Source organism: Culex quinquefasciatus, chromosome 3 (assembly GCF_015732765.1).
Source record: "Culex quinquefasciatus strain JHB chromosome 3, VPISU_Cqui_1.0_pri_paternal, whole genome shotgun sequence".
NCBI lineage: Eukaryota > Metazoa > Arthropoda > Insecta > Diptera > Culicidae > Culex > Culex quinquefasciatus.
This window is the reverse complement of record NC_051863.1, coordinates 126,338,598-126,365,109: the sequence shown is the minus strand read 5'-3', so window position 1 is coordinate 126,365,109 and position 26,512 is coordinate 126,338,598. Positions and strand designations below refer to the sequence as shown.

Below are 26,512 nucleotides of genomic sequence, written 5' to 3'. Positions count from 1 at the left end.
TGGTCACACCATCGACTGCATGTGAGTGCAAAATTTGGATTCTGGTTGGTGCATTCCACTCACCCACACTGTGCAACCCGAGGAAAGTCAACACAATCTACGCTGTACATTCCGGGCATCGGAGCTCGTCAGCTGGTTCGCGTTCAAGGAGGTTGGCTCCCATTCCCACCTAGAGGTGAAGGCCCGTACCAGGAAAACGGTGCACGATAAATTCAAGGCACGAATTTATTGGAAAAAAGGTTAGTACCATTCCAATGCTACCCACGCAACCCGAAGGTGCTCCTTTCGTTTTCGTTCTTTCAGTCTACCTGTACAAGGATATCCACCCACGCAAACCGGAAACGACGTTTAAACGGAGTTGAACGTCGTAAACGACAACGAAAGGCACAGGAGCGCAGCAATGTGAGTCGAAATATTTTCATCCGTTGGCAGCCAAAGATCGTCTCGAGGGCCACGAACTGTGACGATCAATCACGTGACCAATCGGAATTTGTGACAGCTCGCAGTGATCACTCGGGTTTGGCTGAGTACGGTTGCTCGGATCACACATGGATCCTCTCATGTATGCTGTTGATTGATTAACATCCTCGATGACTGCGATCGTGCGCTAAACCGTACATTGATGACAACGGATTGCCATTGAGTAAGCTGCGGTGACGTCATCAGGACTCGCTAGACAATAACAAACCACCAAGGACCCGGTACCCACCCACATGGATGACGTCATGAGATTCAGCTGATGAGGCAGTTGGATTTGGACTCGGCAAACGTTCGCCTCGAGAAAGCCAACACGACACTACTACAACCATCCAGAACTTCGTTGTGATGTCATCGACCACCACTACTAAGGTTACCAACGGAACGTGCGCGGTACGCACGCGACTTAGTGGACGATCGTTGATCTGGGCAAGATCAGCTCGTCATAACGTCATCAGCCACCGCCGAAGGATCGGCAAAGGACTTGGCTCGTAGATGTTTGGCCGAAGACGAACTACCTACCCACGGGGCATGGGCTCCGGTTACAACCGCGTGAGGCTGCTGTGCTAGCGAATGCATGGACGCAGTTGCAGTCGGCGAACTGCATTCTCCTCGACGACTACGGGCATGAAGAGGCAGCGCATAATCTGATTTCTTAAGGTAAACATAGCTACAGGTATATGTCCGCCGAAGCCGGACACCGGACTCTACACCTCCTCATGAAACTTTACCCTCTTCCATGACGTCACGTCGGTTTGCCCATTCACATTGTTCGGTGAGGACCATTGAACGCACCCGCTACGGATCATTACGGAGGTGACGGTTTCAGCCGTTACGGATCATCTACCTATGACGTCATCGATTTTCGGGAGCAGACGCAACCGGCTCCAATCTTGGGCTATGTCGGTCTGGGACAGACGGCAATCTTCCTGGAGTACGGTTTCCGGGCAGCCGACGGATCGCTGCAACAGCCCAAGCTAAGTGACAACGACATCCACGACGTCGTTCTCCACATCTTCCGGTGACGTCAGAGGGGCGTCTAGGTCTGTTTTTGCGGGTTGAATGAACCACCACATCGGAACTCTGGCATCAATGGGATCGGGATGCCACCAACTACTACCACGGAGTTTACAGCATAAGCTAACCAACACCAACCAAGGACGTGCTGGGCATGCACGCGGCGTCGCTGGAGACGTCGATTACTCGGGCAGCACAACGGTGACATAGGATGTCGCAAGCTGCAAAGAAGGAATCCTGCATTGATCAAGGTTTCGTCAATGAACCAACTCGACTGCTGGTGTGAAGTCACTGGGACTTTACAAATTCGAACTAACCCATTCAACTAATCCACATGAACGCGTGACGTCACTGGGACGTTGCCGTACGGTTCAACCTGGGACGACAGTTTGAATACTGTTCGCCACACATCGGTTCTGGACTTCAGGTGTACAGGAAGCACACCTGGGAGTAAACCATCCGGAGCAAGGGCTCCAATGGGGGACCACAGTTGGAACACTGTTGGTCACTAATCCAAAACCCCTCAAGTGTCATGGACGCACACTTCGAGGCCACCATCCGGAGCAAGGGCTCCACTCGGGGAATACAGTAGGCACACTGTTTTCCAAAATCCCACCCACGCCTTCAGAGTGTCAAGGATGCACACTTCTGAAACGACGGCAATCGGAACAGGGTTCCATGCCAGGTGACAGTTGGAACACTGTCTACCATCGAGGATCGCACACTACCAAAGGGTCACGGACGCACCCGAACAGCGATCACAATCCGGAGCAGGGCTCCATCCAAGGGAGGACAGTTGGAACACTGTCTTCAAACCCGGAGGCGGCGATTGGTACATCGCTGTGGACTCAAGGTAAACCATAACCAGGACCAGAACCAAGAGGAAATTCAAACCAAGATCGGCGGTTGGACAACCGTCGGCGAGCCAAGGAAGAATTGGGACGTCGAAGTACCAGGGCATCATACTTCGAAGCACACACACCAAACGAGAGGCAATGCAATACACACGCAGGAAAGGTTGATCGGTAGTAGACACATTTGCTGGTATTAGGGCATTAGGGCAGATCACAGCTGCAGGAAGAACAAACTTAGCAAGACCAACACAGACTTAGGATTTTTTTTCAGAAATGGTTATTTCAGGGCGGGGAGAATGTTGGGATATCAGGGCAGGTCAAAGGCTACATCCCTGGCCAAAAATTATCGTCACTTCTCACACTTTCCACACCATTCTGTTGGTCATCCAATTGCGACACAATTACACATCTTTGTACACTTGTAACAAACACACTAGTTGAGGGTCATACGATCTTACCACGACCTGTAGACCATCCAAATAGGAATCAGGAAAAGGAGACGGTAAAACATCGCACGAGCAGATCTCTGACGTGGGATCTTGCAAGGTTTGATCACAGATCAGTCCTACACGGTTCGCCGGACGGCACGGGCCTTAGGCCCACCGTCACGGCTGTAAATATTGTAAATTATAATAAATTGTAGTATGGAAATAAACGTCTTGTTTTACGGTACACTTCGTTTAAACCGCGAGTTCTTATTTCGGGAAACCACTTGGACGGCCAGAATTGGAGAAGCAGAGATTCCACCGGTGTCATTACCTGCCGGTTTCAGGGCTTCTACGGCTGGTCGGAGTCGCCACGGTGAACTTGGTTGGGGGTTCACTCTTCCTTTCCTCCACACGAGCTATCGAAAGGATTTACACCAAGCCCGAAGGACCAAGCCCCCCAACAGTTAGTAAACTTTACATTCAATCCAAATTATTTTTTTAATCAGTCAAGGATGCCTATTTGGACTTGAGAGATTGGATTCATGGTGATTTGTCAACAAATAACATTATTTATGTTAATTTTTCGAAAGGTGTACAAACTTTTTTTGCACCTTTTTTGATTTTTGTAATAGTATTTGCTATATAACTTTTTATAGAAATCATCTTTTCATGAGCTTTTTGTAGCAAAATGTTTGGCATGAGTTTCTGAACAAAACGAAGTACCAGGTTCCTGTCAAACTTAAATTTTTTTACATGTTTCATCATAAAATGTGCATAGTGCCCAAGGGGTTTAAATACTTTTTTTACATACTGTAGGTGTCAAGAAAAAAATCAATGTTTGTATTTTGTTAACTATGTTAATAAGCTTTTAACAAAACACAGATAAATTTAAATTAAAATTGTAAAAAAATACAATTTTGCCTGAAATTTTCTAAAACTAGTTATGTTTATAATATTATCGATTCATATTGAATTTTAAACTGAAATCGAAGCACGAATCAAAAGTTTTCACATTTCATATAAAATTTGTTCTAAATTTGAAGATTTTTAAAATTATATTTTAAAAACACATAGTATTTTTTGTTTACAAACATATTTTACCTTCACTTTATGGAAAATTGTTCAAAGAATCCGAAAATGCATTCCGTTTTCCGATTCGAAATCATGTTCATTGAGAAAACCATGACACTTTGAGAATATAAAAAATTGCTATTCATCTACATTTTCTTAATTATAATTTACTAACTATTTAAACTTTTCAAAATTTTATGAAAACTTCTTCTTGAAGGATTTTGAACACTTCTCTACCATAGTCAGTATGATTCCATAGCATTCCATACGTATTTGATTTGTACTATTCATTTTACGAAAAAATCTCAAACCTATCAAAGTCGCCCCATTTTACTAGTAAACCGGGGTGACTTTGATAGGATTTCAATTTGTTTTTGGAATATTTTCCAACAGGTAAAGGTTTTTCTCAAGATTATTATTTCTAAAACATGTACTGGGGTACGCCACACCAAGTCCATGCACTATTTTGGAAAAAAAAGTTTTTTGGCATAATAGCCGAATTTTAAATTATGGGCAGAATAGTATTTAGAAAAATAGTTACGTTTAAAATTTTTAGTTTAAATTCCGGGGTGACAACATAGTTTTTCTTGTTAAAATCATATTTACGATGTTCAAACTTTATTTGTACGTTAAATGTTCCATCACTAAAGTAGCTGATATAGTGTTAAGAAGAAAAAAATCTATGTTTATATTTAGTTAACTAAGTTTGTAAGATTTATCACAAGTTTTCACATTTTACATGAAATTTGTTCTACTAAAAATCAACGAGGTTGCTATTGCGCAATTCTCACTAACTTGGACTTCGCACTAAATTATTGCTATCGATCGCACTATTGCGACTTGTCAAACTGGCTTGGGAAATTTTAATCTTCTCAAAAAATTATCAAAGCGAGCCGATGTTGTTCACCTGTCAATCGCAATTTTAAAGTGCGAATGTCCAGTTTGGTGGAAACTGCGACTGAAAATGTAAATAAACAACTGCTGGTTGCCTAGTTTTTGGAAATGTTGTTGTCAAAAGTGCGAGAGAAAAGTGCGGGCCAGATCCAAGTTACAGTGCAAGGATCAATAAATTTGGAGATTTTTTTTAAATGACCGATTCTTCGGCTCCTTTTCAAAAAAATCCCAAGTTTTTTTCAGCGTTTTGGCTGTAGTGGCACAATTAAAGAAGAAACCCCCCAATGTTATTACATATTTGAAAAGATAATTGATTTTCCAACATAGAAATGACATGCATAATGAACAATATTATACCTGTGCTTCTCCTGAAATGAAAATGTAGCGTGACGGGACAACATCGTAAAACTAGAATTTTAAAAGGCACACCAAAAAAAATCGACTCAATTTTGCCAGATTGATTTTTTAAAACTTTTGCTCTTCTACACATTATCACAAATTGAAAAACGAATCTTTTGCTCCTTGAACTGAAAGATTTGGTTGAGATTTGAGTTTTTGCCAGCCATTTCTTTTCGTGACGGGACAACGAAAGGAGCAGATTTATGAAAAAACTCCTCTCCCATTCAATGACTTGCAGACCTTATTTGGTCAATATTTTTGGCATTTCAGATAAGAAAACGCATTTAAAGCACATAGCAATTATTAGATCATAATTAAAATGAAATTTTTCATATAAAAAATCACATTGAAAATTGAAAAAAGTGACATTTTGGTGTAGCTTCGCTAAGAATCGGTCAAATGGTGTTTCAAAACACATATTATTTATTATTTACAAACTTATTAAACCTTCTCCTAGTGGAAAACTGTCCAAAGAATCCGAAAATGCATGCCGTTTTCCGATTCAAAATCATGTTCGTTGAGAAAATCATGACACTTTGAGAAGTTTTAAATAATGACTTTCATCAATTTTTTATAACTATAGTTAACTAACTTTTTAAACTTTTCAAAATTTTATAAAAAGTTCAAAACACAGAAACACTAGCCTATTTCATCACAGGCACCCTACCGGGCAGCAAAACAATTCCTGATAAATGGAGCGTATTGTCGCCACAACTAACTGTTTCCTCATTGCCGTTAAACCCATCAACGAGGTTGCTTCCGCTTCCGATGGAGGAGAAGTGTTTCTACTTGTTTGAGTACTCAGTAAAAAAAATGTATTTTAAAGATTTTTACAAAAAAAACTTTTTAATAAATTTCTATTGAAAACATTCCAGTTATTAATTTTATTAGAATAATACAATTATGATAGTAAAATTGGAAAAATAATTGATTCATTAATTTCCAGTCAGATGTTTTACTGTGCAACCTTCCACAACAAACCAAGCTAGCGGTGACCACTTTCCTCCGAAGGGGGGGCTCCAAATGGCAGACACGAGCAACATAATAAACCACCCATCGATAGGCAGAGTCAGACCGGGCGCCAACAACAGTGGGGAGGCTTATAATAGGAAAGGTTCCTTTTGGTTCCTCCTCGTTCCGCCATCATCGGGCTCAGGACTGTATCGTTTTCTCGTGCGCCGACATGAATCTGCAATCAGAGCGCGTGGCGAGAGCTTTGAGGCGACAACTTAACCAGCCACTATCATGCGCTGCACTGTTGGGGAAATTTGAATGATGTATATTTGTTTTTTTTTTTAATGCATTTTAACAAACTGACCTATTTTTTTAATTTATTTTAATTTTTAGTTGAATTGAGTTTAATCAGGAATATTTATTTTAGTTCAATAGTTACATTTTTTTCTTGCAAAAATGTTGTCCACCCATAATCGCACTATCCACTTGCTTCGTCGATGGCCAGCTGGTTGATAGTAAGCAGTGGAGGGGTGATGTCCTGGGGTAGTTGTACCATGTAAGTCTGTTGCTCTAAATCACTTGATCTGGGGTTACGAGGCTGTGTTTGTGCTTGTGAATGCGCGCTGCGTGTTGAGATCATGAATAGTTATCACTGGAATCAACCCCAACTCTCAGCTCAACCATACTGGTGGTGGAGACTTGTTTATGCTAAGTGCCATGACTTGACACCCACCCTGGCCCAGAGAGAAAAGGGGGTGGGGATGAATCCCGAGACCGAGACTGTTGCTTGCCTGCTAGCTTGCGCCCATACTTTGATCACACGGACTCAAATGATGTGTTTATCGAGATTGAGGTCACCATACTGTTGCGGTGCAGTCCGGTCGAGCGGGAGCCAACACGTAGATTTGGTAGTGGGATCTTGGAGATGAACTTGGTTTTCAGTGCAACGAAGTGTGAAGTGATTTTTTTAAAAGACTATCAAACATCATTTTAACCTTTAAATTTGTTGAGTGATGACTGGCTACAGTACAAACTTGGAGGGAACCTTTATCTATCGATAGTTAACAGAAATCCCAAGTTTGGTGCTGATTGGACCATCCCTCTATTTTTGGCACCGCCCTCTTTTTTGGCGATAACTTTGCAACTATTTGAGCAAAATACTTTCTACAGGTTGCATTTTATAGAAAATTGTCCAAGGAATTCGATAAAAATAAAATTTTAACCCCTAAATGCCCACTAATATTATATTTTAACGTTTTAAGTATAAAATTCAGTTTTGACCAATTGCTTATATTTTTATTTGTTTTATTTTATCACCATCGTGTTCCCCGGACAATTTTACAAAATAATCAATGTAGACTTCAAACTAAAATGAACTAATGACGAGATACAGCGATTTTACTGAAAAAAGTTTGATTTTGCGCAGCACTCGGAAGTTCATGGTGTACTTTTCAACAAAAAGGAATGAATCTCGCATAATTCGGTTTTTATATGTGAGAAACTTATTTCGGATTTGAATTCATAGGACAGAGTGCAGTGCAAAATCAAACTTTTTTCAGTCAAATCGCTGTATCTCGCCAATAGTTCATTTTAGTTTGAAGTCTATATTGATTATTATGTAAAATTGTCCGGGGAACACGATGGCAATAAAATAAAAAAAAATAAAAATATAATCAATTGGTCAAAACTGAATTTTTATACTTAAAACGTTAAAATATAATATTAGAGGGCATTTAAGGGTTAAAATTTTACTTTTATCGAATTCCTTTGACAATTGTCTATAAAATGCAACCTGTAGAAAGTCTTTTGCTCAAATATTTGCAAAGTTATGAGAAAATCGCCAAAAAAGAGGGCGGTGCCAAAAATAGAGGGATGGTCCAATCAGCACCAAACTTGGGATTTCTGTTAACTCAAAAAATCAAAAAATTTCTGTTAACTATCGATAGATAAACGTTCCCTCCAAGTTTGGTCCAAATCGGTGAAGGTCGAGTCCAAAAGTGTACTCAGTTGACCTGACCCGTACACAAAAAGCACGTACGGAAGAAAAAAAAGATGTAGTGCACCCCAAAAATTCATTTCCGTCGTGGTTTGCTGACACGCGGGCTTTTTACCATTTGTTTAAACTAGGTTTTCATATCAGAATTTCAAACAATCTAGGGTAAATCGGGACTTCAGTCTGAATAGGGACAGCAGTTTTTAGAGCACATAAAGCTTTTAAATTTGGAAATGGATGCACACATTTTGTTGATCTGAGTCTGTTCTAACCGAAACCAATCAGAATAATCAAAACATTGTGCTCCAGCATGTTTAAAACTACTGTCCCAATTCGCCCCATGTGCCCCGATTGACCTCAGTTTACGGTAATTTAATTTTTAAAGCAAATCTGTTCAACACGCAGAAAAATGTTTTGTAGAATCAGCCTGTACGAGGTTTGATTCAACAAAATATTTTGTTGAATATAATCAACAAAATTTTTGTATTGAATCAACTCTCGCATTTTGTTGTTTCAAATCGGCATATTTTGTTGTTTCAAAGCTATTTTTTTGTTGAATCTACCCTCATTTTTGTTGATCAAAATTTGACAGAAAGCGCGTTTAAATCAGATTTTTGTTGAAACAACGTGGGTATTTTGTTGAAATAACCCAGACATTTTATTTTAAACTGAGGTAAATCTTTCAATTCAATCAACAAAATATTTGATTAAAATAAGAATGGTTTGTTTTATTGATATCATTTTTTAATTACAACAAAAAACACAAATTATATGTTACATCACGTTCGGCATGTGTGCAGTTTTGATGTCTTGAATAATTAATCTGGTGTTGCTTCCACCGCCGCCTCCCGATTAAAGATCAATGACAAATCCTTTGAGATGTCACGGCACGGGAATGGGCCATGGGCCATGTTAAAACTGACGTCCAGGTTATTTTCTGCAAGTGAGAGAAAATAATTAAAATGGGCATAAGTAGTAGCTTACCATGAAAGTACCATCGAGAGTTGGGGGGTTTCATTGAATTTGCTAATTTAGGTTGATTTTCCGCCCTGTAAACAACACGCAATGGAACTTGTGGCGGTGTCATAATTCATATTTCAATTGATGGTGTTGAGCCGCCCTGGTTCCGATTGCTGATGGAATCGCCCTGAACGCGTATTATCTCACGAGTATTTGGGCTCAGCAAGCGGACAGGCCACGGAAATAATACACAAACGAAATCACCGCCTTTAACAAAAAAAGGACTTCGAAGCTTGTTCACTAGCCGTTTTTCAGAAAACTGAACAATTTGACAGATTACGGGCACGTGTTAATAACAATTATTTTGATTTAAACCAGAAAACACTATATTGTTGATTCAACGCGGTTCTGTGTAGAATCAACGCAATAATTTTGTTGTTATTTCCAAAAGGGTTTGACAAAGTTAATTCAACTCAAAATTTTGAGTTGATTCAATTGGTTTTGAGTCTTATTTCAACAAAAAATCGTCAAGTCAAAACAACAAAATATTTTTTTGATTCAAACATGCTTGATTTTTTTGCGAAACATTTGTAAAATTGATTTTTAACAAAGCTTTTCCATTTGAGTTTAAAACTGTTCAATGCATCATGGAAATTGTGCAATCATCTTATAAACATTTTTTTTACCTGGATCCGATAACAACTGAAGCCTTGGCTCTTTAAAGAAATCAGACGATGACAGCAACGTGTCAAAGGAATGTAATATCATGGTGCAAGCCATCACACTCTCTATTCATTGATTTTCCAATAAACGCGAGGTCTTATCAATAAGTCACTTTCAAAGCAAATCTACGACCTCTTGCACTGCTAGTTCCACAAAAGTATAAAAGTTGAAGATATATAGATACAGTGAAACCTCTTTTTACGCGGTGCGTTACGTTTTTCTAATCTGTCGATTTCTCTGGAACGACGCAACATTTTTGCAATCTTTTAAAAGCAATTTGTAGGTTTTGTTCAGATCTACAAAATGTAGCTCGATTGATGCTCAATAAGCAAAACCTCAGTGCCTTGTGGGTGAGACTCTGGGGGACTTTTCGATTACAATAAAATCAGAACATTTTGGACAGTCAAACCTAACGCTTTGGCGTAATCAATTAAGAGAAAACCACTCCTTCGATCATGGAAGTTCTATAACTTATGGGTTTAGAGAAATCGACGAAATAAAAAGTGCAAGGCCACCGCGTAAAAAGAAGTTTCTCTGTATATCATCACATCTTTGCACTCAGCTCTCAACCAGTCTCGTACGAATGCAGTACTTCTCTTATACATAAGTTGTATTTTGCAGGTAAACAGTAAAAACAATGTGTTATTTTGAATCCGGAATTTTACATTTTTACTCATTATTCTGACAGAATTATTCAAAAAAAAAAGTTAATATTCGACCAACCACAATTCAGACCTTCACTAATTCAAATTTTATTACGATGATTTGATTACCCATCCAATATTTGAGATGCGGCTTCTAAAAAGTGTATAATTAACAATCAAGTGCTTATGACTTTCGATAGGATTGTCAGATCATCAACGTTTTAAACTCGTTAGAAAGGACTTTTTTAGCCGGGACACGTGGTGTGGGAGTAAGCGTGGTTGCATCTCACCCGGTCGGCCTGGGTTCGATCCCAGAAGGTCAAAAATCAAAATCAAATTATTTGCTCTACACCATTGCTGCCTTGGCGTTCTCGATTGCGAGATTCCTACTCGAAACTAGGTGTCCGAAGGCTTGATTGTTGAGTCAATTGCAAACTTTACCTTCCATTCACCCCGGGGTTCGAACTGACGACCTTTTGATTGTGAGTCCAACTGCCAACCAGCGACTCCACCGAGGCAGGACCCAGGAAGATGAATTCTACAGCTTGATTGAATTGTTGATTCTGGAAACACCGGACGTCGATCCGATGCGCACCTTGGGGACAGAATGGACAAGCCTAATTCCTTCTGGAATGTGTTCATTGGACCATCCCCTACACACCTGTATTTATTCCGAGTGAACCCATGTTGTCCCCAGACCTGTAGGAACAATTGAACGAAAAGCACAAAAATTCCATAGCAATTTCCATGTCAACTTTAAACCGCTGGGGACAGGCCAATTCTCAACCAAATGGGCTGATATTTGGCAAGAGAGTCCCTTTGGGTATCCTCTACAAGGGGAACCTCGGTTTGCCGTAATCTGAGAACTTTTTTGTTTGGATGAAACACCCTAATACATACTTTTTACAACTTTTAGTACAGTGCACACACTTCATTGAGCAATACCGAATGTTCTTCGAATTCGTAACCCTCAACAATACTGAATAGTTCACCCAAGGTGAAATAATAGCAATTATCAACCCTTTCTCAAGCTCCACAGCGAGAAACAATTAGAATGCCAAGCGGGCGGAAGACTCGGCACATTGCATGGAACGAACCCGTGCTTTCCACGCACTTGGTATTCTAGGTCATGACCGTAAAATAATGTAGACAAATAATCATAATTGATCCAGCTTACACAGGTATTGCGAGTACACCTTTTTGAGCGAGTATTTCTGTTGTAATGAAACATCAATGTTTCCTACTTAAAAGGTTAACCATTCTCAGAGAACAATATGATAATTTAACCGCAACTGGAAGAAATGCTTTGAGAAAAAGGTTTCCTTTGTAAAGTAAGCGTAATGCTCGAACGAATTCTTTGCTTTGCTAATGAAAAAAGGGTCTGAGGATTTTTTTTCCAAAGCGTTACTTTTCACTTACCGTTTCTATCGTTTTTTCACGTAAGCAGAATTTTGCCATCCTGGAAAGATGTTTGGTTTAATATTTTTCGCTTATGTATAGTATCGCTGGGAAATAGGATTATTATACGAAGACGTCCACTTTCCGGATTTTTTCCCACAATTTTCAAAAGCCCTTAATCCGCTTTCGAAGATACAAGGTCGAACAGAAGAAACTGATACGCACACACACACACACAAACACATCATAACCTTGTCAATATTGATTGCCATCAGCCAACGAGAGTAGATACTCCACTCAAAGTATTGAAAGGTAATAAAAGTGTAATAAGTTTGTTTCTTGTGTAGCCCCCTGCTGGCCGTTTGTCGAAGCAGACAAGCTGGTTAAGGTCCCTTCTCGGACGCACCACGGGACATTCAACGGAATACCAACGACAGCGGCGTCGGAGCCTGTCAGCGGCGTCCAAGTTTTCCTTCTTGTTCGGCGAAAGTTAAATATTGTTTAATGACTTCCTGGCTGGCAGTCGGGAGCAGATCAGTTTGATCCGGTTAGACCCCGTCAAGTTGACGTAATGGGCGAGAAGGGGACTTATTTTTATCATCATAGATTTTCATTACCAGACTAGCAAAACTGCACACACAGGAAAGAAATGCTGCAGAAATTGTCAGCTTGGTTTTGGTACATAATGTAGCAGCTGTTGTGAATATTTATACTTAAGGAGGTATTCGACTATGACAAACAAACTAACCCTCTTTGTTTATTTGCCTGCGTTTGTTTGCAGAAACGTCATCCTGCTTACAGTTCACTTTGTTTGCAAATTTCCCGCAAACAAGTTTGGCAAACTGTCAAAAACGAAAAAGTGTGAGTTTGTTCCTTGTCCTATTCTAATACCTCCGTTAGGATTTAAAAATCTACTGCAATTTCTTATGCTTGATAATAATACTTTTGAGCCAAAATGGATATCTTTTCATTAAGTAGGTTCTCTAGGCAACACTTTTTACCTAAAAATTAAACATACAGCATTATTGTCCACCACCAATCAGGAAACTAATAAACCATTGCTGGAAATGAACTCACTCGAAACATTAAAGTTTCATCCCCAACGGACGAGAATAATGAGCTTTGAAGTCCTGTCTCGAGTGCCCTCGGCCAGTCCGGTGTTCTTGAGTGTCCAGTGCAGGTCGGAGAGGAATCAATTACAAACTTTTCTTTTTCCTCCACAGCACACCATTTGAACAATATGAAGCAGAGAAAAAAAAGTGGAATCAGGGACCCCAAATTGCCTGGAGTGGTTCAATTTTTGCTCGTCCTTTTGAAGTACTTGGTTTTTTTTCCTTGAACAAAGTACGGGATTTTATTGGATATTAATTTTATTTTTCACTTGCACAAATGCTATACAGATTGTTGAAACGCTTTATTTTCAGTGAATTGATGCATTGGGCTTTTTAATCCCTCGTATGCATTGGGAAGTTTGAAATACAATCAATTAATTCGATGAAAATCGATGCAAAAAAGGAGGATAGGAGACCTGAAACAAATCTGTTGTATTGAAAAGTTCATAGTTATGTTCTTTGATGAATCATATTTTTATTAATTTAATTTCCCCGCTTTTGATATCCGTAGAAATTAATTACATGGAGGCTTCTTTCAAGCAATGTTTAATTGGATTGCGTTAAAGCTTGACTTAAAGCCAAACTCGTGGATTAAAATTGATGGTTTACAAAAATCTTACCCAAAATATGGACTTTTTTAGTTGTGAATTTCCGTAGTCCATGTCGAATGAATTTCAGATTATTTTTCCATTCCAGTCGAAAATCTAATTGATTTTACATTATTTTTTTTTAGATTTCCTAATTTTTCTCTTGACCTTTAAATAGATTATTTTATGAAAACTTCACTTCTTCTCGGTCTAAAACAGATAAAAAAGCAAAGCTTTTTTTTTTTCTTGTTCAGCGTTCTGATGCCAGTACTTCTAGGATTTAGATTTTGTTTTATTTTGGAAGTCACATATATTGATTTCTATCGCTCCAAACAAAGAGTTTTTTTAATAGGCCTATAAACATTAGGATGTTACAAAAATAACTTTTTGGCGGGCTTTCAGGGGTTTGTTCCGGTGGGCATACTGAGCCCAAATCCCAAATATGAGCATGATTGGATTTTTTTTTTTTTACTGTGAACAGACACGGACCACTGCGACACTTGCGTATCTATTGTAGTATGATCTGTTCTCAGGTTTTCTGTTTTGCTGCTATACACAGCCTGCCGAACGATCGTCTTCCGTAGCGCTATTGTTTGAGCGAGACAGTATTTGACGAATTATTCGAGCAGTTGCCCCCTCTCATTCCCCAGACCAATCCCCCAAATGCCATGCCACACGAGCACGAGAGACCGATCGGAGGACGTGGAGATGAGCGAGATTGAGGGGAAATCTCGTTTATTTTTGACCCATCTAGAGATCGTTACCGATCATATAGCCCAATCTTCAGCTCGAATTTTGCCTGAGAGCATGTGACCGAGTCGAAAGTAGCATTTGAAGCTCTTCTCTGTGTATTGCTGCAGAGTTCTTCAACGCTCAGACTCAGTCGCCAACAGATCGTCCGAGAGATTGGATGGGATGGGTTTTGGGGAGGCTTGGGACTTGACAAAGTCAATTCCCGCAGCAGCCGATATCCCCTCTCGACCGCCACCTACCCCTTTTGCCTCGCCAGATGGGTTTCAAGCATGATTGGATGCTAGTGATGTTTTTGGTAAACGCATTGGTGGCCAAAGTGCCTCAAAAATATACATTAAAAAAAGTATTTTTACTTGTTAAATCCCATTTCAAATTTGAAGGGCGGGGCGCCAGCTCCTGTTACGTCCAATCAAGCTCATATTTGGGATTTGGGCTTAGTATGCCCACCGGAACAAACCCCTGAAAACCCGCCAAAAAGTCATTTTTGTTACACTCTAATAAACATACTAAACACAATAGCTTATAGGACCTTTTCAAAAAAGTTCGCAGAACATTTTTCTAGAAACATCGAGTGACGGACCAAATTGGCTTTAACTTGAGTTCCATCCAAACTCGGAATAGAATTGCTCAACTATTAGCAAATTGTGGGAGATAGCGCGATGGCAAAATATTTAATGACAAAATTTAACAATTTCTATTAAATTCAGCATGCCACGAGAGCATTCACGTGTAAGCGGCATGCATTCCTGGGATGGCATGGCTCTGCTGCTCGTGAATGCCACCGTATCCTGTTCCAGGGCACCATAGATACTTGCTTTATTTAGAAAAGAGAGAGAAAAAAAGTTTCTAGCCGTATCCCTTCTGGTCAACTTGCTGATCGATTTCGATTTATTTTTATCGGCGATAGCGACGATTTCAAGAAATAAATAAAGGTCTTCAGCCTCTCAGATGTCTGATTTGCGTTTTCCTATCTTCTTTTTCCTCAGATCAATCGGAAAGTTCCACTTATCTGCAAGCGTTGTAAAAAAAAAGCCGCAAAAATTGCTCTCACGGACACGATGCCCGGAACCTGTCACAGGCTCCGCATACCGTCGCTCGTAAGCAACCGGTCCTCGAAGGGCACCAACAGCAGTGACCTGGAACCGATAACGCCCCGCAAGGAACGCCACCGGGTCACGATGATGGGCGCGGCCCGCGTCGGCAAGTCGTCCATCATTTCGCAGTTTTTGTACGAAAAGTACCTGTCGCGGTACAAACAGACCGTCGAGGACATGCACCGGGGCGAGTACGAACTGCCGGACGGGTCCTGTCTGACGCTGGACATACTGGACACTTCCGGCTCGTACCAGTTTCCGGCGATGCGAGCCCTGTCCATTAACATTAGCGGAGCGTTCATCCTGGTGTACGCCGTGGACGACGAGGAGACCTGGCTGGAGGTCGAGCGGTTGAGGGAACAGGTGAGACACTGTGATTTATTTTTAAGTAATGCTACCGTAACATTAGGTCAATGTGGAATTAGGGTGACAATTAAAAAAATCGACCTCCAAGTCGCTATCTATAAACCATGACGTTTAGTTAAGCATTTCAAAAGCTATGCTAACAAAACAATTTTTGTAAGAAAACCCGGCATGTTATATATTTTTAGAAAGGTATTTGATAGACCTTTCCAACGAGTCCAAAACATTGAAGATATACATTCCTATCAAAAGTTATTATCACTTAAGTGTTATTTATACACTTTTTGAAGGCCGGATCTCAGATATTTGGATGAAAACGTTGTCCGGATCAGGGAAGGTATTTGCCGATGGGCCTCCAAAAAGCTTTTTGAATTTATTTCCTTCCAGTTAAGGAATTTACTATAACCATGTATGGAGAACTTGTAGATATTTTACTAATGAACAACTTTGTAGAACATTGTTTTGTTCTAAACTGAATGCTGTTGACATTAGAGCGTAAACAAAAATCCCCTCACCATCGCGAGTGAGGGACGCCGATGGTGGCATTTTTAGACATTGTTTACGCTCTAGTGTCAACAGCATTCACTTTGGAACAAAACAATGTAGGGGAACTATACCCTTTCTCAGCCTATTTCTATTATCGGCCTATCAGCACTTTGATCATGAATTACAGCTTTCATAAAGTGTTTTTGACTGTTCCAAAGTGATGAATAGCTCAAATAAAAGTGAGCAAACAGCTCTCCCTTGTTGATACATCTGAAAATGTTGATTTAATAGCGGAAAACGGCAAAAGTGATGTAAATTGGTCAAACGGCTTAGAGTGATTAAAATGGGCATATTTCCCCTACTACAAAATTGTTCGTTTGTACAAAATCTACAATTGCTTCATACATCATTATAGTGAATTCTGTAACTGGAAGGTAATAAATCAAACGAGGGCTTCGCGATGGTTTTTTGCCTGGTCCGGATCCAGCATACAACCCATCGTTGGATGGGTAGTCAAAAAATCTTTCCAACGAGCCTATAATATTGATGATTTGACAAGCCTTTTAAAGAAATGAGTGATAAAGCTAAACTTGTTATAGAGGAGAAAAGCAACTCGCGACAAAATTTTGAGGCTAGGAATTTTGACAGGTATGATTTTCATAAAGTATTCGTCTCCTTTTCTCTCCCACAGAAAACCTGGGAACGCCAAAATGTTAAAGTCACTCACAAAATGAACTTTGAGTGATTTGAGTTCATTTCTGACGTCACGATTTTCTCCTCTATACTTGTTGAAGGGGAATGATGACATTTTCACTAATGAGCAGTTCTCTCAGATTTCGGTCATTCGATTTTTTTTTTGTATTTTTTAATCCGGCTGAAACTTTTTTGGTGCCTTTGGTATGCCCAAAGAAGCCATTTTGCATCATTAGTTTGTCCATATAATTTTCCATACAAATTTGGCCATACAAAAATGATGTCTAAAAATTCAAAAATCTGTATCTTTTGAAGGAATTTTTGATCGATTTGGTGTCTTCGGCAAAGTTTTAGGTATGGATACGGACTACACTGGAAAAAAATGTTACACGGTAAAAAAAACTTTGGTGATTTTTTATTTAACTTTTTGTCACTAAAACTTGATTTGCAAAAAAACACTTTTTTTAATTTTTTGATATGTTTTAGGGGACATCAAATGCCAACTTTTCAGAAATTTCCAGGTTGTGCAAAAAATCTTTGAGCAATTTATGAATTTTTGAATCAATACTGATTTTTTTCAAAAAATCGAAATATTGATCGCAAAAAATTTTCAACTTCATTTTTCGATGTAAAATCAAATTTGCAATCAAAAAGTACTTCAGTGAAAATTTTGATAAAGTGCACCGTTTTCAAGTTAAATCCATTTTAGGTGACTGTTTTGAAAATAGTCGCAGTTTTTCATTTTTTTAAATTAGTGCACATGTTTGCACCTTTGAAAAAAATATTTTTGAAAAGCTGAAAAAATTCTCTATATTTTGCTTTATTGAACTTTGTTGATACGACCCTATGTTGCTGAGATATTGCCATGCAAAGGTTTAAAAACAGGATTTTTTTTGTTTTCTATGTCTTACCCAAACAACACACCATTTTCTAATATCGATATCTCAGCAACTAATGGTCCGATTTTGAATGGTAAAATTTGAAACATTCGTGAAATTTTCCGATCTTTTCGAAAAAAATATTTTCAAAATTTTTAAACCAAGACAAAATTTTTAAAAGGGCGTAATATTGAATGTTTGGCCCTTTAGAAATGTTTTTCTTGGTTTAAAAATCTTGAAAATATTTTTTTCGAATATATCGGAAAATTTCACTAATTTTTTATCATTGAAAATTGGACTATTAGTTGCTGAGATATCGACATTGGAAAATGGTGGGTTGTTTGGGTGAGACTTAGAAAACATCAATTTTCCTGTTTGTTTTGCTTGTATGCAACAGAGACGAACTGCACTAATTTTCCATGTAGTATGGTCAATTTTTGTAGGCATCTCATGCATCGTTAACGTGCAGACTTCCATCATTATCATGATTTTTCGTTCAAAGATATAAATTTTGCGTCGCTTTCAATATTTTGACAATATTCCTTCAACAAGTTGTTTAGAATAGTACCCCACACATGCTGATTCCTTTTGGTAACGATTATCCCATTCCCTGCAATGATTGCCAACTAAGACGTCAATGACTGTGCCACAAAATTATAAAAATTTTGAAGCACAATTGATTTAGATCAGAAATTCTTTCAGTGGCTTTAAGAAGGCAACAACCGGCACATGCTGATTCCTTGTGGTATTGAAATTCGTCAAATTGAATTTAATACAGAATATTTTATAGTGATGATGGTGGTGGAACTAAATAAATGCAGTGATGCCTTCTTCGTGGAATCCCGGTGAGATTGTTCCAAGGAAAACGATTGTTGTTGCCGAAGTCTCGTTTTTCGTTTAAGAACTAAACAGGGAAATAAGTTAACCCACTAATATTTTAGTATCATCATATTCTTTAAGTTACTCAGCATTGCTCCGGAAGAAGCATTAAATATGACTTTAGTGTAGATTCATTTTGTATCGTCGTATGTCTATTCGTTGATTTGTGAGTTTGTTAAATCTTTCCACAGCCGGCTGTCTAAGATTTACCTGCTTTAAAATAATCCCTTAATTCCTTTAATTTTATCGACAGCAGCATCCGGTTACACGCTTTGAGAATATGTATAATATATCAAACAACTAAAATTTAACAAAATGGCAAAAGTCAGTCCGCAATTTTCGCACTCTTCTTACTTTACCAAATCTTTTCCTTCTCTTTCTAAATCATATCAGAAGTTTTAAGGTATCTTTGTATGGACTGAGCACTTAATAGCGTATCGATTTCCTTTCAATTCATGTTTATTTCCTTAAAAAATAAATAAAGTATCGCTTCAACTTTCAGTACTGACAATAAATAAACAACACTTTAAAATATTGGTAAACCAATACATAAAAATCTTAAAGGTTAAAAACAATATCGGTTGCATCAATTGGTGAAGGTACTACAAAAAAACAGTTAAGAATAGAGCAATTCCAGCCCAAAACAGGAATTTTTCAGGTACTTTTTTCTCGACCCTCTCCGATTTCAATGAAACTTTATAGACATGTTATCCTACGCTTATATAAGCCATTTTTGTGTATATGGAGCCAGTTCCACACGATAATGACATTTGAGAAGGGCGTAAGTGTTTTAAATATTTTTGTAATTCGGAATTTAAATATTTCTGTATCTCGAAGCCGTTGCATCGTATCAAAAAGTGGTCAAAGACAAACTTGTAGGAAATTTGACGGGCTTTTCGATAAAAATACACTGAAAGAAAAAAACACCCAACTTTTATGAGATTTTTTTTATTTTTAAGTTTAAAAGTCAAATTTGAGGGGGAGCCCACGATTTTTTTTCGTTCAAAATTTTTGTGAAGATAGCCTAAGATTTTACAAAAAGACTCACGAAAAATGCAGGATGGAGCAACTCACCTAAACAAATACAAAAATCATTTACTGAAACTGTTTTTTTGAAAATTGCTCTAAACGTCAAAATTTTCAAAAACCGAATACGGGAATCGATTCTCCAGACAATTTTACATAAAAGTCTCTATATTGAACATTGTCCTAAGTCCAATCCTTGTGAAGTTACAGCGGTTTTAAAAATAAAAATGTTGAAAAAATAGGTTTTTTGATGGTTTTTGGCAATTTCTATATGACAGACTTAATTTTTCAGTCTTGTAAGTATTTTTACCGGAAAGCTCGTCAAATTTCCCATAAGTTTGTCTATGACAACATTTAAATTGGATGTATGAGCTTGCAGATATAAGCTAATTACATTGCTCATAATTGAAAACATCATATTTTTTCAGTGTAGTATAGTAACCTGGATAGTAAATTAGCTTATATCTGTAAGCTCATACATCCAATTTAAATGTTGTCATAGACAAACTTATGGGAAATTTGACGAGCTTTCCGGTAAAAATATTTACGAGACTGAAAAATTAAGTCTGTCATATAGAAATTGCCAAAAATCATCAAAAAACCTATTTTTTCTACATTTTTATTTTTAAAACCGCTGTAACTTCACAAGGATTGGACTTAGGACAATGGTCAATATAGAGACTTTTATGTAAAATTGTCTGGAGAATCGATTCCCGTATTTGGTTTTTGAAAATTTTGACGTTTAGAGCACTTTTCAAAAAAACAGTTTCAGTAAATGATTTTTGTATTTTTAGGTGAGTTGCTCCATCCTGCATTTTTCGTGAGTCTTTGTAACATCTTAGGCTATCTTCACAAAAATTTTGAACGAAAAAAAATCGTGGGCTCCCCCTCAAATTTGACTTTTAAACTTAAAAATCAAAAAATCTCATAAAAGTTGGGTGTTTTTTTCTTTCAGTGTATTTTTATCGAAAAGTCCGTCAAATTTCCTACAAGTTTGTCTTTGACCACTTTTTGATACGATGCAACGGCTTCGAAATACAGAAGTATTTAAATTCCGAATTACAAAAATATTTAAAACACTTACGCCCTTCTCAAATGTCATTATCGTGTGGAACTGGCTCCATATACACAAAAATGGCTTATATAAGCGAAGGATAACATGTCTACAAAGTTTCATTGAAATCGGAGAGGGTCGGGTACAACCGATTCCCTATTTGTCATGGAATTGCTCAATAGTTAAAATGAAAACTCTAAATGTCATTGTGTGTACTCTGAAGCCGGCTTTATGAGTTTAAATATAACAATCTAATAATAATGCTAATTTAGCACAAAAACCCAAACAATTAAACCAACATACATATCACCCGCAATACCTTTCGAGGTATATCCTAGGGTCCTACCTTTCTACTAATATTGAGTCCAAAACTTCCCTACAAACATCTATACCACTACGGTGACGCAGGGATCCTTGCGCACTTTAGATAGGTGTTTACTAACATTCCTTCCGTTCCCCAAAGGATAGCTTGGACCCGGCGAGGACCCCCTTATGCCCTGGGCTGTATTACACACTCATCAAAAGATGAAGACATGGTATCTCCCGTGTTGGATTATTGTTCCGGATGAGGGTCTAACACAACCACACCAAACAGAGGGATAAGCGTTGTGGAGCCATCCGTGGATAGGGCGTCCTAAAATGCTAATATTTTATAGTGATGATCAATTTTCTTCGAAAATGATCAATGGCATCACCTTAAAATTGTTGTGCCAAAAGCATAACAGACAATAAAATTGACATTAATAAGCCGCATGGTAGAAGTAAAGTAAACAACATAATTGGAAAAAAACCTGAGAGTTTATTCAAATTGCTTTAATCCAATTTAATTATGATGAAAATTGGTACAAAAGTGAAAGATCCAATCAGTTATGCAATAACAAATGAAAACCAACTCAAAATTAATTATTTTTTCAATCTGATATGTAAGTAAAGTAAATCTTTCCCAGTTCCTGAGGGGAACACCCTTGAAGAGTATCGGGGCCGGCATTTACAAAGCGGATTCAGTGGCAGTTTCATTCTCAACTTAATGTTAACATGTTAGGGTTAATGTTAACATTCCATAGGTCGCCTCCCTAAGGTGTCGTGATAAGGTCCAGTTTGTGACGATACACTACCTTCCCTTTACTAAGTAATCGATTCCAGAAGGGAAAAGATCACCAGTTGTGTTGGTCCGAGCCGGGATTTGAACCCCGATCTACCGCTTACGAGGCGGAAGCGTTACCACTGGGCTACGTGGCTCGGTCAAAATCTGATATGCGTTGTTCATTAATATCCCGTACAATGGAACAGCCCATCTCATCCAACAGCTGTATTGGCTTTTGTGAGTTCTTCAGAAATTCACTAATAAATTGATTGATCCAATTTAAGCTCTCCAAATCACCACGGAAAGTGTTGCGTTGCGATGCATTGCGTTAGCATTGTGCAATATCATAATTCAAATAAGTTTCGATGGAAAATTGTGAGAATTAATTTATTCTAGCGATTCAACCAAACATGCCAGCATGTACAATTCCCACAAGGGGAATAAATTTGGCTATTCTGCCATTTTAGCCAGAATTCGTTTTGCTAGAAGGCTTGTAGTTCGAAGAAGCTTATAATGAATGTTGAACTTTTCAATTTTATTTTAAGTGAAAATTCTTTTCCATCTTTTCCCCCCCTTCCAGATCGTCGAAGCGCGTGGTCTGCGCGTGCCAATCGTCATCGTGGGCAACAAAGCGGACATCCCGGAGGAGGACCGCCAGGTGCAGCAAAAGGAGGCCCAAACCAAGGCCACCCTCGAGTGGGGCTGCGGCTACGCCGAGTGCTCGGCCAAAAACAACGAAGGCATCCTGACCGTTTTCAAGCAGCTGCTGCGCCAGGCCAACATCGAGTACAACCTCAGTCCGGCTGTTCGGCGGAGACGGAAGTCGCTGCCCAACTACGCCAGCAGCCAGGGCCAGAACCGACCGAGCACGGCCCGGTACTACCTGAAGCGGCACTCGTGCACGGTTCAGTGAACTGCTAGTGCTAGTGATCGGTGTTAGTTGCGTGGGCGTGTGTGAAATTGTATGTGTGGCTTAGAATGGATAGAATGCGTAGGAGGTTGGTTCTAAATTATAAAAAAAAACATCCTAAAATTAAAACAATGACACAAAAAACGATACGACGATAGCAGATTGCCTGATAAAACCAAATGAAAAACAAAACATCAATAACCAGTTGTAAAGTAATGTTTAAAATGCAATTGTTTTACTAGACGAGAGTACTAACAAGTTGGTGTGTCAAAATGGTTAAGTTGTAAGTGTGTTTAAGAAACGTTTGAAGAGCAAGAATTTGAATGGTGGATTAGGTTCGCTGTCATTTGGATGGGCTTAGCGATAAGTGAAGTGATGTTGAGATATGGAAAATTGTACTTGATGAACGACACAAACTGTTTGATTTGTTAAGCTTTTTTATGAAACAAAATGTTAGATACTCCGATGTTAGCTTAATGTCATGCATTTACGTAAAGACATAAAAATCCGTAAGATTTTTAAACGATTTATACACCCAAGGAAACAACCAAAGCTTATAATAAAATATTATATACCTAAGAATATCCAATGCTTTTTTTAATTTTGATCCAAACAAGATGACCATCCAAGAGACACATACAACATAGTTGATTCAATGAGTTAATCATGACAATCAAATGGTTTGAGATGAGAAGTATAACTTAATATGCCGCTTGATACGCACGAATCAAAAGTAACGGTCACATTTAGATGAAATTTGTTGAACCTAAAATGCCTATAAATTTGGATTTTTTTTAGTTATGTTTCTCAAACAAATATTATTTCTTATTTACAAATTTAATTTACCTTCCCCTAGTGGGAAAATTACCAATGAATCTGAAAATGCATTCCGTTTTCCGATTCAAAATCATTTTCATTGAGAAAATAATGACACCATGAGAAGATTAAAATAATGCTATTCATCAACATGTTTTAATTATATTTAACTAACTTTTTAAACTTTTCAGAATGTGTTTCCTAATATATTATCCAGATGTCATGGCCAGAAATTAATTCATATACAATTAGAGGTTTTTTTTTTAGGTGTTAATCGCCGCGAATTGATTTTTGGTTTTTTGATCGATTTGTTTTTGGCGAACATTGTCGAGATTTTCAATTTCCCGGGAATCGAGAGTTGAATTTGGCCGTTTCCCGGGAATTCCTGGGGCCCGGGAGTTTTTTTTCTATGCCAATAGTGGCAAAAACTTAAAAGGAAATGTAATAATATTGTTTCTTTTCAATCAATTAAGTTACATTCAATTCATACTTATTCTATGGAACGTTAACTTCAGTATCCTTTTTATCATAGGAACGATATCTACCCTTTGATATTTTTTTTTCTGAGTCTGCAAATACAAGATCGTTTCTTGTGCTATTTGGGACTCAAAATTGTAGTCTAAAATGTTAACGAATCTTTATTCGCCCAGAGTGATTTCTCAAAAGTTTCACAAGCTGATTGCATTAACTATAATTAGATTTTTGTGAAGTAAAAAAATTAGCTAAACACAAAATCACTTTTTGACATCAAAAAAGGAAATTACCTTGATACAGCGAAATTACCCTAGGGACTTAAAAAAACGATTACATATGAGGACTGCTATGTTCGAGAGAGGATATGGAAATTGAACTTATTTTGAAAAAGCTTTTCCTTCTTAGAAATAATAAATAAAAAAAACTTAAGATTTCATTTCTGGGGTGTAACTGCTAAGTATGCTTCAAGATAAATTCTGGGGTCCAAATTCTTTTTTTGGCTTCTCTCAATTATAGTTTTTGGAATTTTCGACAAGTCAAATTTTAAACTTTTTGAATAAGAAGATCAGAGAAGCATTGGTTTATTCGAACTTGGACATCGAACATTGAACTTCCAATATTCTAAACAATTTAGAATTTTTCAAATAATTTTCTGATTAGTTTATATAATTTTGCTTTGAAATTTATAAGTATGAAATTTCCCGGGAGTCTCGAGTGAATTTCCCGGGAATCGAGAGGTCCCAAAATGGATCTTTTCCGGGATTTTTTTCCCGGGAATTCCCGCTCGTCACCCTCTAAATACAATCATAGTACACACAGTTGGATAAGTAGTCGAAAGACCTTTCCAACGAGTCCAAATCATTGTAGATCTGGCAACCCTGTCTCAAGTTATGACCACTTAAGTAATATTTTTGTACTTTTTTAAAGCTTGATCTCCCTACCTATTTGTTTGTAAACACTTTCCGACCTTTTGTTGGAAAGCTAATCGAGAGACCTTAAAAACGAGTCCCAACCGAGTGACAGCCCAGTTTAAGTTATGAAAGTTATGGTTATTCCAAAGAATTAATAATTCAGACGAAAAATATTTCCGGATCATTTTCTAGGAAGTAATGAGGAAGGAAGGAAGGCGTCAACCACATAGGTGGAATAAGTTAGTTTTTCTCAGTGAAAATAAACTCTTATCGGAAAACGGATAGAATTATCGATTTTTCCAATTTTTCTAAACTATGATCAGATAACAATAGTTTCACGTTTTAAATTATATTGAAACAGAATTAGAAAAAAAACATCGTCAAACTTGTAGGTATTTTCAGTTTAACAAGTTTCTTAGCAAATTTGTAATTATAAATCATGCAACAAAATTGGTTTTAGTGACCACAAAAGATGATATGTTTATGAATTAAACATTTCTATTGATTTATTTTTATCAAACTCAGAACATTGTATTTACCTAACATCAAATTAATATGCATTTTATTAAAAGTTAATTAACATAGTTAAATAACATTTGACTAAACATTTTTCAATTGAAATATTGAAAGTATAACCTTGCGAAGCATCGATTATCCAATGTTTCGACTATCCGAAGGTTTGTATGGGACTTTGAATAATCGACTCATGAACAAAAAATTTGTATCGTGCTTTTTTTTCATTTTCGTACTTTTAGATTCAAATTCAAATTCTGCGACCCCATTGAAGCAAAATTTAAAAAGTTGATGGCCTTAATTTACAACATCATTTCTTTTTCAAAATTACATCTCCACCATTTTAGCCATCATCTTCGATTTAAAGATTCCAAGTCACTTTAGAGTAGATTATGGGTAAGACAACAAGTTTTTTTTTTGTGTTTCGATTTTCCGAATTTCCATTATCTGTGAAATTTTTCTGAGGCCTTCGGATAATCTAGTCTGGACTGTAGCGTGAAATGTGGTAATGAGTTGAACTTCATAACCGAATTTCGGTAAGATGATACCAAATTTGATAGCTTTCAGTTTACCGAACTGTAGGTTTACCTACACACACATTTTCAAACAAAATTGAATCGTTTTACGTAGAGTTGGAACTGACCCATTAATTCGGATGCCGGCCTATTTTCCGACGACTTGTTGGTACGAAATTTCAACGAAAAATCCATTCTATCGACACTAAGACCCCCAAAATCCACACAAAAATGTTTATGTTATGTTTTGTTAAATTTTATACACAATTTTAATAGGTATATAAACTTTTGAACTAAATTGATACTAACATTTATATTCAAACAATGCAGTAATTAGAATTGTCGAAATTTTTATTATCAAGTATTTATCTTCACTCAGTCGCCAGCCAGCGACAAGTTAATACGTGTTTTGCTCGTGTTGTCATCTCGCGTGCTTGGAAGTTTTTGACAGATGGAGGTGAAGGAATCCTCCGAGGAGGAAGATTTTCGTCCCGTCCGCGGGAATCGGAAGCGGAAGAAGTCCAGCGAGGTCACTGGAATCGGCATCGAAGG

At 37.8% G+C, this 26,512-nt stretch overlaps 1 protein-coding gene across 1 annotated transcript in view; it reads left to right on the top strand.

Annotated features, from left to right (window-relative positions):
- LOC6043339 (ras-related protein Rap-2c) overlaps nucleotides 1-23,315 on the top strand; it is a 32,114-nt gene extending 8,799 nt beyond the window's left edge. The window contains exons 2-3 of the mRNA XM_001870903.2: nucleotides 15,251-15,721; nucleotides 22,402-23,315. Coding sequence (XP_001870938.1) covers nucleotides 15,323-15,721; nucleotides 22,402-22,734 — 732 coding nt within the window. The 5' untranslated portion in view covers nucleotides 15,251-15,322 and the 3' untranslated portion in view covers nucleotides 22,735-23,315. The remainder of the gene's footprint in view (nucleotides 1-15,250; nucleotides 15,722-22,401) is intronic.
- The last annotated feature ends 3,197 nt before the right edge of the window (nucleotides 23,316-26,512 follow it).